At 43.9% G+C, this 20,895-nt stretch overlaps 1 protein-coding gene and 1 pseudogene across 2 annotated transcripts in view; one reads left to right on the top strand and one right to left on the bottom strand.

Annotated features, from left to right (window-relative positions):
* The first annotated feature begins 233 nt into the window (after positions 1–233).
* The window catches only part of OPTN (optineurin), a 36,723-nt gene continuing 16,061 nt past the window's right edge, over positions 234–20,895 (top strand). The window contains exons 1-9 of one of the 2 annotated variants that reach the window (XM_025396780.1): positions 234–455; positions 7,976–8,126; positions 8,462–8,515; positions 8,612–8,788; positions 9,763–9,965; positions 11,933–12,115; positions 14,942–15,015; positions 17,233–17,367; positions 20,506–20,608. In XM_025396780.1, coding sequence (XP_025252565.1) covers positions 8,623–8,788; positions 9,763–9,965; positions 11,933–12,115; positions 14,942–15,015; positions 17,233–17,367; positions 20,506–20,608 — 864 coding nt within the window. In that variant the 5' untranslated portion in view covers positions 234–455; positions 7,976–8,126; positions 8,462–8,515; positions 8,612–8,622. The remainder of the gene's footprint in view (positions 456–7,975; positions 8,127–8,461; positions 8,516–8,611; positions 8,789–9,762; positions 9,966–11,932; positions 12,116–14,941; positions 15,016–17,232; positions 17,368–20,505; positions 20,609–20,895) is intronic. The other variant, XM_025396779.1, reaches the window with a different exon arrangement.
* Positions 4,680–4,874, bottom strand: LOC112631513 (annotated as a pseudogene).

The following is a 20,895-nucleotide window of genomic DNA, read 5'->3' as shown; positions in this document are numbered from 1 at the left end:
ACAGGGAAGACCAACTCCGCACACTGGATTTGATTAATGATTTATTTTGATTAACGCCGTCACAGTGACGCCTTGGCGTAGTCCCTGTTCACCCGGGTCCCAGCCTCGACCCCGCACGGACCGCGAGGGTGGGTAGCTGGGGAAGGACGCAGGAAAGGGGCGGGGCCTTGGTCGGGCGGGGCCTTGGTCGGGCGGGGCCTGGGGTGGGCGGGGCCCGGGAAATTCCCCGGCGCGGGCAGGGAGCGGCTGGCGGTCAGCTGAGCGGCGCTGGGCGGGGTCGCGAGGCCGCGCATCAGCCCGAGGCTCCCCAAGCCCTGGTGCCCCAGCCACCGCAGCTGGCGCCGCCGCCCCCCGGCAGGTTCCCTGGTCAACGTCCCATCCTGGTCGGCAGCTCTCTCCAGGCGGCACGATGCCAAGGAAGCAGTGACCCTGAGCGAAGCCAAGCCGGGCGGCAGGTGAGCCAGGGCAGGAGGCTGCAGGGGTGGGCGAGGGGGCGGCGGCTCCTTCCCGACGGGCTCTTCTCCGGCCTGAAAACGGTTCCCGCCGCCCTGCCCCGCGGCCCGGAGCCTGTCGGGGTGAGGGTGGCGAGGGATGGGGCGGCCCTCCCGCGAGACTGCTGCCCTGGGAGGATCCCCAGGCCCCGGCGGGTCCTGACCTGGTGGGAAAGGGTGGGTAGTGAACAGAGGGTGGGTCCAAGAAGCGTCCAGGGCCGGCCTGGGGGCCACAGGTAACCCCTCTGCAGGTCACCCGGAGGCTTGGAGGTGACGTCCTCCCGCAGGCTGGGAAGAATTCCGCAGCCAGTTCCTGGCCATAAGGAGGAGGTGGTTACAGACACACCTGTGGGAGACGTGGGACCACTACTTGAGCTGAATGAGGTGCCCAGGGTCCGTACCACAGAGTGACCCCTTTCTAAGGGGGTGGGAATCCACATAGACTACTGTGTCTAGGAGAGTCTGTACTCTATATAGAGAGAATATTTGATGAGGCCGAGAACCCCAAAGGAATTGTTTTTGCCATCGAAATGTATAAGCTACAGGCAGTAAACAACGCTCAAAGAAAATGAAACCCAGGTTCCGGCCTGGCCTCCACCACCAGGAAAACTGTTGTATGGAAATGTACACCATGGAACTGTTTGTAAGGATGAAATGGAAAATGAAAGCATAGAAAAGTAAGGCAATGTGAGAACCTCAGAAGCCTTTGGAGCTGGTTAGCAAGGTGCAGGCAGTGTGAACAGAAGAACCCACCTTGCTCTTTTGACCCAGGGAGAGAAGAGTTAGCGGGGCCAGGCTGCCTCCCAGGACAGGTGCAGTTTTGGGGCAGGGGCTGGAGAGGTCCCAGGGCAGACGCCAAGGCCAGGGATTGCCCTGGAGTGGACAAGGCAAGTTTAAATGTGACCTTTAGAGAGAGGACGATCATTGATTTAAGTCCTGGCATAACTGATCTGTTTTTCCACTGGGCCAATTTTGGGTGTTCTTTATATATTATGTACAACACTGTAAAAGTAGCAGCTTCTTTTTTATAAATTAACCTTTAGGTTGCATATTATGCTAGGAATATAACTAACCTAACCTCCCCCGCCTCCCGTCTCCGGAAAACCAAACTTTATTCTGGAAGGCAACTGGACACTGTATTATGTCCTGCTGAACTCCCGCCCTTAGGTAGAGGTGTGTAAGTATTCTGGCCATGAAATACACCTTCTGTTTTTTAGAGATTTGGCATATTTGATATATGTTCTTTGGAATTTATGAAATAGAAAACCCAAAGGAAAAGGAAAAATATTAAATTCTTTAAAAAAACATATTTCATTTAGAAAGAAAAAATTATTTTAAAAGCTTTGGTTGTTACCACTTTGACATGTGTATGAGGATTATTAGCATCTGTGTTATGAAGTGATACCCAGATGACTTTGCAGTGACAGAAAAAAAGCACTTCTAATTTTTCAAATAAGTTAAAAAAGTGGATTTCGAGAATCTGGAAGTGAATGCCGTGGAACTGTGGAGAAACTCCTAACAACACTAGCATGCTGAGTTTGTCACCTACACAGCAGAAAGCATTTTACAGGTATTACGCTTAAAAATACCTCATTATGCTATATTTTCAATTGATTACAACATTTACTGCAAACCTGCTATGTGCCAGTCTCTAGTAAGAATAACATGGAGAGAAAGTACACGGGCAAACGATAGCAGTAATTTCAGAGTGGGCGGAGGAGGTGGAAATGCAGAGTGTTCTTGGGTGCTCGGGTAGGGAACAGTTCATATGACACAGGACATCATATTTAAGCTGAACATTGATCTGTCCAGTGGAAGTTTGCCAGGACACAAGGGGAGCCAGACATTTCGGGCAGAGGGCAGAAGAGAGGCAAGGACGCAGAAACAGAAGAATGCAGGGGACCGCGAGCTCTTTAACGTGCCTTGGGTATGAGTGTTTTGGTGGCAGGAGGTGACTCTGGTGGGTCAGTTGGGCCTGGGGCCTGAAAGGCCACATTTGTCTTGCTAAGAAGCTGAAAGTCTGTCTTGTACGGGAAGGACAGACTCAGGGGAATGACCTCATATTGCAAAAGAAACCATGAGGGCAAGAGGACTGAAATTGACAGGGCTGAAAGTCAGTCATTTAGGAGGCTGTTAAAATGTATTCAACAGATATTTACTGAGCTCTCCCTTCTATGTGGCAAGTAATGTTCTCAGTCCTGGGGATACAGCAGTGGACAAAATAGGCAGAACCCCTGTCCTTTGTGGAGGTCAACGTGGCTGTGGTACAGACAAGATAAGGGCCTGAACTAAGCCTGTGGGATGGAGAGGAGGCAGTGGATTTTAGAAACACTTAGGAGGGCCAGGCGTGGTGGCTCATGCCTGTAATCCCAGCACTTTGGGAGGTCGAGGTGGGTGAATCACTTGCGATCGGGAGTTCAAGACCAGCCTGGCCAAAGTGGTGAAACCCCATCTCTACTAAAGATACAAAAATTAGCCGGGCATGGTGGCATGCGCCTGTAATCCCAGCTACTTGGGAGGCTGAGGTGGGAGAATCGCTTGAACTAGGGAGGTGGAGGTTGCAGTGAGCTGAGATTGTGCCACGGTAGTCTAGCCTAGGCGACAGAGTGAGACTGAGTCTTAATTAAAAAAAAAAAAAAAAGAATTATTTAGGAGGTAGAGGTGATGGCATTTGGTGACCCATTAGACTTGGGGAAAAGGGGACTGGGAAGAATCAAGCCTCACTCCCTCGGGCAGCTAGGTTAAAGCTGCTGCCATTTTCTGTATATTACTAAAATACAAAGTCACAATATCCCTTCTAGTGTGTAATGATGAAGCTGCTTTTACCCATTTAGTAGGATGCATACTCTAAGTTCTTTTTCCAGGGTGGTGAAGGATTTAGTTGATGCAATGTTAGAATCTCGCCCCCTCCTTGTGAACCCAGAGTCTTCATAGAATTTGCCAGTAGCCAGCTCTTGTCTCTGGCCAAAAATCAAGTTTTCACTGTTTAAAACTTGTTTATCCCATGTAGGGATTGAACCTATGAATACTTCGTTAACAAATTTGAAGACTTGGCCATACCAGGGCAAGGGCCTAACCTTATACCTCGTCCAATGTCCACTGTGGGGAAGTCAGTGTAAAGCAGGTACCATTTGACACATAATGACTTTCTGACCACTAGAGCCATCCCACAGTGGAATAGACAGTGCCTGCTAAGGTCACTGCACTTGTGCTGTGTCATTGAAACACTCAAGCCTGCTCTATAGGATCATGTGCCATCGAAACCAGACATGACATTCTTGTATTGAATATGTTGGTCTGGATCATCTCTAAGGCCAACTCAGGAATCAGGTTTATGCTGGTGTTTACAAGGTCAAGTCATGACTATAATTACTTGATCTCTGGAATTTAAATGTATATACACACACATGCACACACATACACACACACACAGAGTCAGGAATTGAGATAGCAGATATGCGAATAAAATCTAGGGGACTTGCTTTTGACCATCCATTTACTAGGCAGTCCTCAGTCTTCCTCATTGGTGGAATCTTGACAAATCCTGTGCTCAATTAATTCATCCTTCCATCATTAAATATCACTTTTGCTTAGAAAGAACATACTTCACATCTAGGTCAGTTGATTATGGGAAACTCTGTTATTAGATAGAATCTTAGAATAAATGGCTTAGTTCCAGTTTCTGTAACCTTCAAAGGCATGTGCAAGGATATTGTCTTTCATTAGTTGAACATACTCAAGGTGATGTTAAAAACAGAATGAAGCTTTCTGTAACTGGCATTCCACCAATAGATATTTCATATGTGCACTGCACAGTGATAGCTCATAGTGATGCCCTAAGATAACCTAAGAATTATGAAGTGCCCGTTGAGTCATCCAAAATCAAATTACTTTTTTTTTTTTTTTTTTAGACAGAGTCTCTGTCACCCAGGCTGGAGTGCTGTAGGATGATCTCAGCTCACTACAACCTCTGCCTCCCAGGTTCAAGCAATTCTCATGTCTCAGCTCTCAAGTAGCTGGGACTACAGGCGTGTACCACTACACTCAGCTATTTTTTTTTTTTGACTATTACAAAAGTTTATTTAACAAAAAGTCTAATATGAAAATATACATGACCTAACTTTTACATCATAGTAAAACAGGCCCTGTGGAGAGAGGACATGGGTTTCTCTGCTGAACAGCCATTTTTTATACCCATTCCAGGGCTTCTGACATGATGATACTATTTCCTCATATTACCACCATTCCAATATTGTTCTGTTGCCCACTGGTCACTATCTCCATACATTCATCTATCGCAAGATTCATAAAGGGATCAAATCCCCACAATATTCCTTGGACATGTCTGCTACCATTTAATGTCAGTGATAACTTCTTGTCCATTAGTCCCCTCTAGCCATCTGTCTAGAACATGATGCTATTCGAGATGTTCAACAAAAGGTGATATTCGAGATCTTCAAGAAACGAAGGAGGGAGAGTGCAGGGTGACCAGGGGCCCGACCGCAGGGCCAGGAGGCGAGTCAGCCAGAAGGAGGTGCAGTGGCTGCTGGCATTAACCATGCCGATGTGCGAGCTTTGCCGCTAATTTTTGTATTTTTAGTAGAGATGGGGTTTCACCATATTGGCCGGGCTAATCTCAAACTCCTGGCCTCAAGTGATCTGCCCACCGTGGCTTCCCAAAGTGCTGGGGATAAGCCACTGCACCCGGCATCAATTAAATTACTTTTAGTAAAATTTTGGTATTAAGTGTTTACATGCTTATATTTACCATATATGCTAACTTCTTATGTTTGATGACATTTGAATTACAAAATATTTTTTCTAACAATACTGGATATCACAGAATTTGCTGTCGTTAGGACAGGTATAGCTATTCGTGAGAGTGACTGGCCTGCTGGTGATACTTGGTGTACATGCATTGAAGGGTGGGGTTTAGACTGTGGTCTTTCTAGAAACGAAAGAATATTTTTTGTAGTGTTGTTGAGCCGAAAGCAACAACATAAAGATTACCATTTGCTGGATGAATCAATAAATATTACTAGAGGTCATATGACTTCCTAAGGCCTCACATCTGGCTAATGGTACAAATGCTTTTTTCTGTGGCCTCCCTTAGCACGACCCTGCTTTTTTCCCCATATCCTTATAAAATCCGGGCAATGTGAGAAGTCAGAAACACTGATGTAACAACTAGAACCAGTTTTAACTTTATTATGGTGGTGTCTGTAGGCTTGGTGGAGGTATAAAAGGTCATGTAGGGGCCGGCACAGTGGCTCAAGCCTGTAATTCCAGCACTTTGGGAGGCCGAGATGGGTGGATCACCTGAGGTCATGAGTTCAAGACCAGTCTGCTCTGGCCAACGTGGCAAAACCCTGTCTCTACTAAAAATACAAAATTAGCCGGGTGTGGTGGCACATGCCTGTAATCCCAACTACTTGGGAGGCTGAGGCAGGAGAATCACTTGAATCTGAAAGGCAGAGGTTGCAGCGAGCTGAGATTACGCCACTGCACTCCAGTCTGGGCGATGAAGTAAGACTCTGTCTGAAAAACAAAAAAAAGTTCATGGAGGACAAACATCTTAACAATTTTCAAAGAAATGTCTCTTTTCTCCCCCTCTCTTCTCCTCCCCTCCCCTTCCTTTCCTTTCCTTTTCAGAAAAAACATAAAGGAGAAATTTGTGCATATAATAAGATGAAACCAAACACATTTCTAAAAATCTACTTAGATTCTTTTTTTAAAAAAAAAAATCTGTTAAATATTTTCATGGCCTTTGCAAAATATAGTATAATCACTGAATACCTAAGAAAAATTAAATGTTGGCAAGTAAATGATACATATGACAAGGATTTTCTCTTTTAGGTCTATTGCCTAGAATTTTAGTATTCCTCTGCAAAATAGGTAGGAACACTGTTACTCAGTAAAACCCCATTTTAATGAGATGATTCTTGGTACAAAAAAAAAATGAATTTTACAGAAAATTAGAAACTGATAGTCTATTCAGATTATTTTGGGGAGAAGAAAAGCAGTCTGTTCTAGTCACCTAATGCTAAGCTAAGGAGCACTTCTGCATTATACCTGTTTTCTAAATGAATGTGGGTGTGTGCAGCATAGATATAAAAGGTTCAGAAATGAATCCTATGGTTTATCCGTGTTTTTTGCTTCATGAAATTGCCATCACCCTCATTACATGACTACATGAGAATGACCCTCTTGGTGCTAGCTCTTGTAGGAAGAAGTGGCACAGGCTGCCCTGTCACAGGGTGTGGTAGGTAGCTCTGTCTCTGATTACCTACAAGTTCCTCACACCAAAAGGAGGTTACCAGGTATTGCTTCCAGAAGGTCTACAGAAAGCCCAAGGTATTGCCTCCTGTGGCCAAGGATGTAACACCACATTGGTACATTTGGTTTTATTTTAATTGATGGCTATTAAATGCAAACGTAGATATTATGACGCAGTTACATGTCAGAAACAGGCGGTTTTCTTATCTCTATCTTCCAGGGACTGATATCATGTGTAATGGATTCTCCACAACTCAGGGGTCACACAGGCTCCATCGTCATGAGTGGCTGATGGATCTCACAGAGACCAATGCCTTTCCCCAGTTAGAAATGGGATGCTCGCTTCCAGGTTCTCTCTTCACCCCTTTTGTGCATCCATGGCTTTCTGCCTCATCACAGTTGTATAGTGTACATTGTCGTTTGATACCTATTTGTTGGATAGATGGGTTTAAAATTATTTTCTAACGGCCACAGTGGCTTATGCCTGTAATCCCAGCACTTTTGGAGGCCAAGGCCAGCAGATCACCTGAAGTCAGGAGTTGGAGACTGCCCTGGCTAACATGGTGAAATCCCGTCTCTACTAAAAATACAAAAATTGGCCAGGCATGGTGGCTCGCCCCTGTAGTCCCAGCTACTTGGGAGGCTGAGACAGGAGAATCACTTGAACCTGGGAGGTAGAGGTTGCAGTGAGCTGAGATCACTCCACTGCACTCCAGCCTGGGCAACAGAGAGAGACTCTCTCAAAAAAAACAGAAACAATCTTCTAACAGTAAACATCCTGGAAGTAATAATATGCTTTTTCAGGCATCTCTCTGGATTTTGGCCACTCTTGATCTTTGTGGAATGGGTGTGTAGGCCACGTGTATACAGTGTTAGCGGGGAGGAGTTGCCTTTGCTATGTATTGCCTTGTGATCTATCCCCATCAGCTCTTGAAGAAAATACATCATTTTCACCAAGTGTGAAGGTGGAAATTTGTGCTGAAGATGTTTGCCCGGGTGGTAGGTAACACAGAAGCACAGCGGAGATTCACTCATTTGTCTTGCATTTCTCTGTCCACATGGACCCCTCTACAAAACAAAGTGATATGTGTAAAAAAATTTCAGACCATGCAATAAGTAAAGATATCTTAGTCTTTTCAGTATGCATTGAAAAATAGAATATGAAGGCCTAACTACTCAGTAGTATAATAACTATGTTGTTTTACAAGGTGTGGCTTTGACACCTGGTGGTGCCACTTCCTGGTCTTGGATGAGCTGTACGCCTCTGTAAACCCAGCTTCCTCACCTATAAACAGCTGCCTGGTTCAGCGTTAATGAAGATTAGTCAGTGACAGGCCTGGTGTGCCAAGTCTGCACATAGTAAGCATTCGAAGAATGTTAATTCTCCCTTTCTTCTTAACCAAAAATATAAGAAACAAAATGTAGTTTTAAAAACAGTTTTTTGAGATATAGTTCGCTTACCATGCAATTCACTCAAAATAAGGAGATTTGAATTTGAAGATTTGCATGGGAAATTTTTTTCAGGATACTTTGCCCATGTCTACATATATCCTGGTCATCATGATGTCATACCCTCGTCTCCCTCCCCCATTTCCCAAATCCTCATTGTACCCTTTTATACACCCATACACACACACACACACACGCACACATACACTTTTCTGAAGCTAGATATACTTTTTTTTGTTTAAAAGGAAGAATTAAAAATGTTCAAAATGTAACTGGAGAGAAAGTGGGCAACTTTGGGAGTAAATATTAGCAATCGCCAATGGGTTTGTGGGACTCCTGGGGATCCCTGGTGCGGCGGGGGACAGCTCTATTTTCAATGGGTGACTTTTCCTCAGGAACTTCTGCAATGTCCCATCAACCTCTCAGCTGCCTCACTGAAAAGGGGGACAGCCCCAGTGAAAGCACAGGAAATGGACTCCCCCACCTGGCCCACCCAAACCTGGACACGTTCACCCCGGAGGAGCTGCTGCAGCAGATGAAAGAGCTTCTGACCGAGAACCACCAGCTGAAAGGTAAGCAGGGCTGGCCCATGCATGCCGCGTTCATCCCGGGCCTTCAAGAAATGCCATCCCTTTGCACTAAGGCTTGGTGGTGAGCTCCCTTCTCCCCGTTTCCATAGGTGGTAGCGGGTGGGGAAGCACAGGATTTAGCTTTTGGCAAGGCTAAATCTGTTCTGATATTTACTTTTGGATACAGGTAAAAATAAAAATTGTGTGTATCTCAAGGAACTAGCATAATGAAATTTAACCCATTCAAAAGGAAAAAGAGGCTGGGTGTGGTGGCTCATGCCTGTAATTCCAGCACTTTGGGAGGCTGTGGCGGAAGGATTGCTTGAGTCCAGGAGTTCAAGACCAACCTGGGCAAGATGGCAAGACCTCATCCCTACAAAAAAATTTTAAAAAAAAAGCTGGGCGTGGTGGTGCATGCCTCTGGTCCTAGCTACTGGGGAGGCTGAGGTTGGAGGACTGCTTGAGCCCGGGAAGTTGGAGCTGCAGTGAGCCGTGATCGTGCCACTGTACTTCAGCCTGAATGACAGAGAGAGACCCTGACTCAAAAAAAAAAAGGGTAAAAGGAAGAAAGGCTGCTATGGTTCCAGAGTTAGTCCTAAATATGACCTTATTAAGAGAAAGCCTCCTGGTATCTCAGGCCATGGCTTTGGGCAGGACCAGTGTTTGAACCTAGGAGTAGTAAGAACTTCCTTAGTTCCTGGTAACCATAGATATTTAGATACTTGTGCTGTAGTGGCAGTACCCAAATCAACTTTATTCTCTTGGGACTTTTAAGGACTAGAAATGATGTTCATCCCACTAGTCTTTTCTGTAAGCAAAAACCACTTCATCTTTTTGCTGCTGACCCTTGGGCCGAGGCTAACCATGGCATCTTCCGATTCAGAGCCATGTGGTCAAGTGGACTAGAGGGAGATTTGGTTCATCAAATCAAGTCCACTTTCCTAATGTGTGACCCCATCACTCTGAACCTCCTGCAGAAGCCATGAAGCTAAATAATCAAGCCATGAAAGGGCGATTTGAGGAGCTTTCGGCCTGGACAGAGAAACAGAAGGAAGAACGCCAGTTTTTTGAGACACAGAGCAAAGAAGCCAAAGAGCGTCTCATGGCCTTGAGTCACGAGAATGAGAGATTGAAGGAAGAGCTTGGAAAACTGAAAGGGAAATCAGAAAGGTCATCTGAGGTGAGCAGACTGATCCATTGTGATTTTTTTTTTTTTTCCATAACATTTGCAGTAGAATCTTATGTGTCTAGACCCCTAGATCAAAACCTGTCATGGTTCAGTCTGGATTGGTGTTTTGCCTGGTCTTGGAAGAAGTGCTTTTGCTCAAAAGATTGGTTGCTTTATTAAGGGTCATGGATAATCTCTTTTAGGGGAAAGAAAGTTGTAAAGCTTTGACCATATTGACTGTAGGCAAAAGAACAGGAAGGTTATAAATCATCGTACTGTATTCATTATAGATGGTTCAGATGGGCCTCTACATAGAACCATCCATTGTTTTTAGTTTCTGTCTTTGATATTAAAAATGTGTTTAAAAAACTCATTACTCAGATTTTTTACTTGTTGACCTTGTCTGTCAGTCTAAAATGGAGATTATCCACTTTACATTTTCCTTTTTAAAAATGTTTTGGAAAATGTCCTGTTGTGGTAAGAGGCTATCACGTTGCCACAGATGAAAAGAGAAAGAGACACATTTTTCTTGACCCAAAGGACCTGGAAAAACGTGCTCATACCTGGGAGTGGGTGTCAGAGACGTTAGTCACGACACAACCCAGAACACGTTTGAAGTCCCCACGGGGCGTGGTTTGTTAAGGAGGCCTCTGCTGTCCATGCCAGGTGTGGGGAGAAGGGGCGTGTGTGGGTATTGATGGGAGGAAAAGGGCAGGAGGTTGGGTGGTGAGAGCTCTTTTTCCTTCCTTTCTGGAATTTTAGACAACAGTTTATGAGTCCACTATTGCCAAACTGTGGTCGATTATTTCTATAGTATCAGATTATTCCAGCATGGCAAGGAAGGCTTTCTTTCTCGTCGTAAAGTTACTTTAAATTTTGATATATTTGAATACAATAAAATAATGTAACAATTTCCACTTTAAATGTTATATCAAAATAAAGTGTCGGCTAGGTGCAGTGGCTCACACCTGTAATACCAGCACTGTGGGAGGCTAAGGTGGGTGGATCACCTGAGGTCAGGAGTTCGAGACCAGCCTGGCCAACATGGTGAAACCCCGTCTCTACTAAAAATACAAAAATTAGCCGGGCGTGGTGGTGCATGCCTGTAGTCCCAGCTACTTAGGAGGCTGAGGTAGGAGAATTGCTCGAACCTGAGAGGCGGAGGATGCAGTGAGCTGAGATCGCGCCATTGCATTCAAACCTGGGCGACAGAGCGAGACTCTGTCTGGGAAAAAAAAAAAAATTGTCAGGTAAAAGCTGGAATTTTCTACATTAAAGCACAGGGCATAAAGGTGTTGAGAAACTTCCTTGTCAGTAGGTGTGGGGGCAATTGAGTCGCATGGCCAGGTCCTTAGTTTGATTTGTATTTGTTTTTTGGCTTTTTTTTTTTTTTGAGGTGGAATCTTGCTCTGTCACCCAGGCTGGAATACAGCGGCGTAATCTCAGCTCACTGCAAGCTCTGCCTCCCGAGTTCATGCCATTCTCCTGCCTCAGCCGCCTGAGTAGCTGGGACTACAGGCGCCCACCACCACGCCCAGCTAATATTTTTGTATTTTTAGTAGAGATGGGGTTTCACTGTGTTAGTCAGGATGGTCTCGATCTCCTGACCTTCATGATCCGCCCGCCTTGGCCTCCCAAAGTGCTGGGATTACAGGCACGAGCCACCGTGCCCTGCCTGGCTTTTTTTTTTTTTTTTTTTTGAGACAGGGTCTTGGCAGTCTTGAACTCCTGGGCTCAGGCAATCTCCCTGCCTTAGCCTCCCAAGTAATGGGGACTACAGGTGTGTGCCACCACACCTGGCTAATTATTAAATTTTTTGTAAAGATGGAGGTCTTGCTATGTTGCCCAGGCTGGTCTCAAACTCCTGGCCTCAAGGGATCCTCCCAAAACTTCAGCCTCAGCCTCCCAAAACTCTGGGATTACATGGTGCTGGGCCTTAGTTTGATCTGTTCATTCACTTTACTCCTTGTCATCTCCAGGACCCCACTGATGACTCCAGGCTTCCCAGGGCAGAAGCAGAGCAGGAAAAGGACCAGCTCAGGACCCAGGTGGCGAGGCTACAAGCAGAGAAGGCAGACCTGTTGGGCATTGTGTCTGAACTGCAGCTTAAACTGAACTCCAGCGGCTCCTCAGAAGACTCCTTTGTTGAAATTAGGATGGCTGTAAGTTTTTGGTTTTATTTTTGTTTTGAACAAACTATAAAGCTTCACCTGGAAAGATGAAACAAGTACCACTTTTTCTTGTCAACACAAGCCAAGGATTGAGGAAATTCCAGTGTAGCAAAGATAAATTGGCTCTCATTTTTTAAGTATAGCATAATGCATATAAGGGTTGTGATAGCTAAAATGGAAAAATATTAATTACCTTTTATGATGAAAGATGTAGTCTTTTCTTTTCATCATGTCCTGGCAAATTGAACATTTTTGTGACTGACCTGAAAAGGAAAAAACCCACACAAGCATGAACTTTCTGTCATTTTTCAAACTAGATTTCAAAGCTGTATTCCGCAGTTCACTTAAGGGAGCTGCAAACATGTTTTTAACAACAGAACCCTCTTTTTTGTTTTGAGATGGAGTTTCACTCTGTCCCCCAGGCTGGAGTGCAGTGATGCGATCTCAGCTCACTGCAGCCTCTGCCTCCGGGGTTCAAAAGATTCTGGTGTTTCACCCTCCCAAGTAGCTGAGACTACAGGCACATGCCAGCACACCTGGCTAATTTTTTGTATTTTTAATAAAAAAGACAGGGTTTTGCCATGTTGGCCAGACTGGTCTCAAACTCCCGGCCTCAAGTGATCCACCCGCCTCGGCCTCCCAAAGTGCTGGGATGACAGGCGTGAGCCACCGCGCCTGGCAAACGGAACCCTCTTTTCAAACGAAGTGGTACAAGGAACGCTGGTGTATTAAAAAGAAGAAGAGGAGAAAAGAAAGAGCAGAACTGCTCTGGTTGTAGGTTGAGGGAGTGTCCTGGCTTTTCCTTCCCTTTCCACAACAGCTACTCAGGAGCCTCTGAGAACTGAGTTTGAAGCCATTGCTATCAAAATCAAATGTCTCCGCAACCCAAAATGAAGTGGGCTAAGCGAGGAGGCCCTAAGCTCTTGAGAAGCATCTGTTACAACTGTGCCTGGCTGCAGGGACAGCCCTATTGAAGAGCAGAGCAGGTAGATGCACCAGGTGGGGGCCTCTCCTTCACTGTGCTAACAAAGATTAGGTAGGGAGAAAGATAAACAAGGATCAAATCATCTGCAATACAGTGTAGTACTCACTTGCACTGAGCCAGAGTACATATCTGATACAGGAAAAGGGGCTGGCTGGGTGTAGTGGCTCACGCCTGTAATCCCAGCACTTTGGGAGGCTGAGGAGGCAGGATCGCTTGAGCCCAGGAGTTCAAGACCAGCCTGGGCAACCTGGCGAAACCCTGTGTGTACAAAAAAAACTACAAAATGTTAGCTAGGCACGTTGGCAGGCACCTGTACTCCCAGCTACTCAGGAGGCTGAGGCAGGAGAATCACTTGAACCCGGGAGTTTGAGAGGCTGCAGTGTGCCATGATTGTGCCACTGTACTCCAGCCTGGGTGACAGAGCAAGACTCTGTCTTTAAATTAAAAAAAAAAAAAAAAGGAAAAAATTGTGTCCCTGGAAGAGGAAAATGTACATTGTAGATAAGTCAGGAGGAGTGGGGAGCAACTTGCAAAAAAGCTCACCTACTGGTTATATCTGACATATGGGTGTGTGACTATCTTTGTTTTCTGATTTATTTGCTGCACTAGAGTTAGGAAACGGCTCTGAATAACCTTGCCATCCATGCCCCCTCATACATTTTAGTGGCCAAAATCAAGAGAATTAAAATGTCAATTGGAAAAGCATATTTTGTCAGAGTACCCTTTCTGCAAGTGATCGAAGATTACCGAGACAGAAGTTTAACCAAAGAACCTTACGCTTCTGTCAATAACTGATAAACTGCAGGAAACCCAACAGCATATGAGAAGTTTCCAAATGAAGCTTCTTCCTTCAGGGTACATGGTTAGCATCTCATTCTCCCTATCAGATGAGTGATAGTTATTTTTAGTGTAAACATGTTTTGCTTGCTTTTCTTCTGTGAACTGTAAAGCACTGCCCAAGATTTAGGAAGAAATACCAAAAATATCTAGAACCCCCATGGGCCCAAGCAGAGAAAAAAATATATGTGTGTGTATTTTTTATAATAGATGTATCTATATTTATATTATATAATGAATATATTATATGTAATATAATAGATATTAATTATATAATTAATACATAATTATATAATTACATATTTAACATTATATATTTATATAATATATAATCTATATTTCTATATCTAAATATGTATCTAAATATATATATTTATATGCATATATATAGGGAACCATCTTTGTGCATTTTTGAAGATTTTCCCTGGGAACTTAATGGAATATAAATGTCTTTCAAATCCTGTGGGTCTTGGACTTCTTGTTCCCTAAGTGACCTGCGGTGCATACAAATTTCTAACGGGAACCAACTTGGCCAAGATGGCGCTTTGTGAATCTCATTCACAGAAACTGCCTCTTTTTTAACTTTACCTCAGTGAGTTCTAGCGTTTTGCGTTTTAAAGGACTGTCTGAGAAGGATATGTGGAGTTGTCACCAGCTCTCCATGACCTTAACCTTGAGAAAGAGGGAACTGCCAAGGAAAGGGAGGAGCAGATAAGCTTTCATGTTTACGGAGTCGGGTAGAATGTGTATGGCGAGAGGAAACTGACCTTCACGCCGTAGCCGGGATATTTATAATCCCAACAGGGTGCGCCAGGTGAGGGGAGGGTACGTTTCCATTCCACTGGAGCCACCCGGTTTAAACACTACACATCTGAATGTCTGGAAGGGTCCTTGGGTTGCATGTCACAAAAATTCATCTTTTGTCTTTTTTTTTCTTTTGACAATTTGTCTTGCAGACGTATTGTGTTAAATCCCTTGCGTTTCTGTTTTTACAGGAAGGAGAAGCAGAAAGGTCAGTAAAAGAAATCAAGCATAGTCCTGGGCCCACGAGAACAGTCTCCATTGGCACGTATGTGAAGGAAGACTCGGGCTGCCAGGCAGACCGGCTGGGCAGGCTTGTCACGGGGAGCTTATCACTGGGTGCTTGTCACTGGAGGTCAAATGTAGTGACCTGAGGAAGTAACTTCTTTATGATTTATACCAGGACCTTTCAAGAATATTTGGTTTGAATGCTATTTAATGTTGCAGCTGAAGCTGGCAGAGATTAAAAACTGTTTGATTCCCGTTTGGCCCACACTGACTGTTCTGTTCTAGTGGTGTCTCACCAGCAGACGAAAAGTGAAAGCAAACTGGTTCTCAGTCAAACCAATGAGACATGTTTGCTCATTGGTTCCCCAGTGCCGTTTGACCCAGACCAGCCTGCCCAGCTTCCATAAGTGAAATATTTTCATTTTCTTTTCCCTGCTACTCCACAGTTATAAGCTGGCATGACCAATACTGGAACATCTTTTGTAACAATGACCGATAGCACTCTCAGTCAATGTGGATGTCGCCTGAAAGGACCCAGATTTCTTATCTGTGGAGTCTCAAGTGTACCTGTCCCATGTAGATGTGAGGAAACAGATGTCTTAAATAGTGGCAGGGCCTTGGGGAGGGAGGCAGACCTAGAACTGAGTGCCTGAACCTCTTGACTCTTACAAGCAGTGCTCACCAAGGAGACTGCTAGCTTGCCTTCTGCAAGCTGCTTACCCCTGTGATCATCTATTCAAGAGACGATTGTCTGAAAAGATCTCTGAGGATCTCTTATCTCATAGTTTTTTTTGTTTTGTTTTGTTTTGTTTTGTTTTTTTTGAGATGGAGTTTCACTCTGCCACCCAGGCTGGAGTGCAGTGGTGCAATCTTAACTCACTGCAACGTCCGCCTCCCAGGTACAAGCGATTCTTCTGCCTCAGCCTTCCGAGTAGCTGGGACTCCAGGTGCCTGCTACCACGCCCAGCTGACTTTTTGTGTTTTTAATAGAGACAGGGTTTCACCGTGTTGACCAGGCTGGTCTTGAACTCCTGACCTCAAGTGATCCGCCTGTCTCAACCTCCCAAAGTACTGGATTTATAGGCGTGAGCCACTGCGCCTGGCCATCTGATAGATTTTTAAAACCTTCTTTGTGTAACTTGATGAATGTGCATATAGAATGACTTCCAAAATGTGAAAAAAATTGTCTTCTATTATGTTTCTAAGCCCTTGTATGAGGAAGAAAGTAAGTATTAGATAATATTCTTTCATCAGAGTAATTGGCATAAACGAAAGTAATTCCCTTTTTTGGTTAAAAATTCTTCACGTTTCCCCCAAATTGCTTTTTTAATATTCAAAGACATTCCTGGAAGTAGTGGCAAATAAAAAAGTCCTGGTTGAAATTTCAAAGCCACTTCCTCATCATTCATATCCAGATGCAAAGACCACTTCCTCTTTAAGCCACATGGCTATTTTTAAAATAACAGCTCTGTACCATTTGTGAGTATCGTAATTACTCTGAGATTGATTTCTAGGTTTGGAGTTGGAGCTTCAGAGTCCTGGAAACTGGGATTTAATTCTGGCTGTTTATTAGCTATGTGAACCCGAGTTGGTGACTCAGAGTAGCTGCCGTTAGCATCATCATAGTCATCCCTCATGTTTTGTAACAGTGATCATGATTTTGTTTGTCACTGATATGTCTCTTGATTTAGTCAGATTTTGAAATTGAGAAAAATACTTGACATATCATAGCGCCTCCATTTCTCTGCTCTCATTATTTGAAACCACAAGTGAAAAAGGTTTTCTCCCCTTGACTTAAGCTGTGATGGTCTCTGTTAACTTGGAGAAAGGCCAGTGGTCTGTACAATGTGCCTTTATCTTTTGTCTGACTGCAGTCCCCTTTGAGACTAGATCTCTGGAAGGCTTGCCACCTTCAGCCACGGCTGCTTCTGCTGAACTGTTCCGTGGGTTTTGTGGTCTGGTGTCAGGTACACAGTGACTGTTTGGAGGAAGTGGGTGTGTGCAGTGTAAGGCTGGCCTCTCCGGAGCCTCACTGAGTCTCCACACCTTCCCTAGGAAGCATGGAGGAACTTGGCACTGGGGGTCCCAGGACCAGCTGTGCTTGTTCACTAGTTGAGAATTAGTTGGAGAATGTTCTGGAAAGCAGTTCCTTTAAGCTGGTCCCAGTTATATTGGGTTACTCTGTTCTTAGGCTTTGGTATTTTTCTGATGAAAACCTTTTAACCTTTATACTGACCATGGCATTGTCTAAATATAGGAGCAGATCTGCAGAGGGGGCCAAGAATTACTTGGAACATGAGGAGTTAACTGTGAGCCAGCTCCTGCTGTGCCTAAGGGAAGGGAATCAGAAGGTGGAGAGACTTGAAATTGCACTCAAGGAGGCCAAAGAAAGGTATGAAATCGGTTAACTTGAAATATGTGTTTTTTTTAAAACGGCTTTACTGAAGTATAATTAAGATACCATACAGTTCACCCATTTAAAGTATACATTTCAGTGTTTTTTAGAATATTCCCAGGATTGTGCAACCACTGTTACTACAATATAATTTTAGAACATTTTCTCCCCCAAATGGCACTCACTGTTTGCTCCTCCAAGCAACATGCTTTCTGTCTCTATAGACTTGGCCATTCTGGACATTTCATATAAATGGAATTATACAGTCTGTGGTCTGTTGTGACTGGCGTCTTTCACTTAACATAATGTTTTTGAGGTTCATCTACAATGTAGCATGTATCAGTACTTCCTTTTCCTTGCTGAATAACCTTCCATTGTCCATATATACAACATTTTGTTCATTCATTCATCAGTTGATAAACATTAGGGTTGTTGCTACTTTTTACCTATTATGAATAATGCTGCTGTGAACATTATGTACAGGTTTTTGCTTGGACATGTGTTTTTAATTCTCTGGGGTATATCATTACGGGTGGAATTGCTGGGTCATGTGGAACCTCTATTTCATATTCTAAGGAACCAGCAAATCATTTTCCAAAGCAGCTGTGCCATTTCGCATTCCCACCAGCAGTATATGAGCATTCACTTTCTCCACGTCCGTACCAACGCTTGTTTCTCACTTGACTTCAGCCATCCTAGTGGACGTGAATTGGTATCTCATAGTTCTGATTTGTATTTCCCTAGTGACAGTGATGTTGAGCATCTTTTCATGTTGACTGTTTGTTTGCTTTGGAGAAAAGTCTCTTCAGAGCCTTTGCCCATTTTAAAAAATTCGGTTATTTGTCTTTTTATGTGGAATTATAAGAGTTCATTTTACATGCTGGATACAAGTCCCTTATTAAATATACGATCTGCAACTATTTTCTCCCATTCCATGGATCATCTTTTCACTTGATGTTTCATTTGCAGCACATTTGTTTTTATTTTGATGTAATACAATTTATCTCCTTTTTCTTTTGTCACCTGTGCTTTTGATGTCCCATCTGAGAAACTGTTGCCTAACCCAAGGTCACGAAGATTTACTCCTATATTTTCTCTTAAGAATTTTGTAGTTTTGGCCAGGCGCGGTGGCTCACGCCTGTAATCCCAGCACTCTGGGAGGCCGAGCGGGCGGATCACAAGGTCAGGAGATCAAGGCCATCCTGTCTAACACGGTGAAACCCCGTCTCTAATAAAAAAATACAAAAAACTAGCCGGGCGAGGTGGCGGGCGCCTGTAGTCCCAGCTACTCGGGAGGCTGAGGCAGGAGAATGGCGTGAACCTGGGAGGCGGAACTTGCAGTGGGCGGAGATCGTGCCACTGCACTTCAGCCTGGGAGACAGAGCGAGACTCCGCCTCAAAAAAAAAAAAGAATTTTGTAGTTTTATCTCTGACATTTAAGCCTGTGGTCCATTTTGAGTTTGTTTCCATGTATGTTGTGATATAGGAGTCCAACTTCATTAGACTCTCAGTTCTGTTTCATTGATCTATATGTCTGTCCTTATGCCAGCACCACAATGTCTTGAGTACTATAGCTTTGTAGTAAGTTTTGAAATCAGGAAGTGTATTAGCCCGTTTTCATACTGCTATAAAGAACCGCCTGAAACTGGGTAATTTATAAAAGAAAGAGGTTTAACTGACTCACAGTTCAGCATGGCTGGGGAGGCCTTGGGAAACTTACAATCCTGGCAGAACGCGAAGGGGAAGCAAGGCACCTGCTTCTCAAGGCGGCAGGAAGGAGAAGGAACACAGGAGGCCCTACCACACATTTATAAAACCATCAGATCTTGTGAGAACTCACTCACTATCACGAGAACAGCATGGGGGACCCTGCCCCTATGATTCAGTTACCTCCTCCTGGTCTCTCCCTTGACACATGGGGATTATGGGGATTACAATTCAAGATGAGATCTGGGTGGGGACACACAGCCTAACCATATGAGGAAGTGTGTGCCTTCCAACTTTGTTTTTCTTTTTAAAGACTGTTGGCTCTTCTGGGTTCTTTGCTGTTCCATAAGAATTTTAGGATCAGCTTGTTAATTTGTGAAAAAAGCCAGCTGGGGTCTTACTAGGGATTGCATTGTATCCCCAAAGCATTTGGGGAGAATTGCCATCTTCAGGATTGTGTCATCTGCAGAGATAGACTTGCTTCTTCTTTTCCAGTATGAATGCCTTTTACTTCTTTTTCTTACCTGATTATCCTGTCAAAACAAACAAAAAAAAAGTGCTAAATAGAAATGTAGAGAGCAGGCATCCTTGTCTTGTTCCTAATCTTAGGGGGAAAGCTAAGGCCCCACCTTTGTCATCACTTTCAGAGGTTCCTGGTGTCACTCATGCTTGAGTGTCCTGGAGTTCCCACATTGTGAATCTGGTTGCTTCTTGGCTCTCCCTACTGTTGGCTCAAAGGTTGGCCTTCTTGGGCTGGTAAGGCCCCACTCAGACCTATTCCTACTTTCCATTCCATATTTTCCTACTATTATTTCCTCTCCCTTTTTCTTTGGTCCTGTAAGCACATGGCTTTTTGAAAGTCCTTTTAGTAGAGTTTGGGCTGGGAAAAAAATTATATGCATACATTCAACCCATTATCTTTAACCACAGTCTCTCTTGTTTCATTTGGATTGGGATGGCTTCCTGTGGTTATGATTTGGTGTTAAGAATGGTGTTACTTTTTTTGTTGTTGTTTATTCGGTGACTTTTAAACTTAGCTATGTCCTAAAAGGAAAAGTCTTTCCTTCTCTACTGAATTCTTATAAATGAGATACCATGTTCATGGAAAACACATGCATCCACGTGTGTAAACACACACAAAAACAATTTCAAAAACATTGCTGTATAGTACAGTTCCATGAAAACAGATGGTGTTCAAGATGAGTTACAATTGCCTTTTACCTCTGTGTGTATTCATCTGTGAATCAATTCTAGCCAATTTTAGGATGAAAAATAAAACTAATGCTAATATAGTGAATGTGTAGAGATTTTGAAAACCCCTGATCCTTTATCCCAGTTGTAAACAATGTTCTTTTTAGTGCATCTGTAATTGCTATTTCTCTTAAAGCCAAGGAGAAAGTAACTTTTCTACCTTCTGTGATTTTCCAGAGTTTCAGATTTTGAAAAGAAAGCAAGTAATCGCTCTGAGATTGAAACCCAGACAGAGGGGAGCACAGAGAAAGAGAACGAGGAAGAGAAAGGCCCCGAGACTGTGAGTCCTAAGATTCCACGGCCACTGTCACACCCACACACACAAGAATAGTCCAGCCACTGAATTCAAATCTCATGATGTGTTATTTGCTTTAGAAATGTAGAAATCATGTTGATGTTGAATATTATCTATCCTTTTTATATTTCCTTGTCCTGGTCTGTGTCAATTGTAGCAAGATGTATTTCTTTTTTTTTTTTTTTTTTTTTGAGACAGAGTCTCACTCTGTCACCAGGCTGGAATGCAGTGGCACGATCTCAGCTCACTGCAACCTCCACCTCTCGGGTCCA

Source organism: Theropithecus gelada, chromosome 9 (assembly GCF_003255815.1).
Source record: "Theropithecus gelada isolate Dixy chromosome 9, Tgel_1.0, whole genome shotgun sequence".
NCBI classification, from domain to species: Eukaryota; Metazoa; Chordata; class Mammalia; order Primates; family Cercopithecidae; genus Theropithecus; species Theropithecus gelada.
The sequence above is the reverse complement of the archived record's forward strand: the minus strand, read 5'-3'. Positions and strand labels throughout refer to the sequence as shown.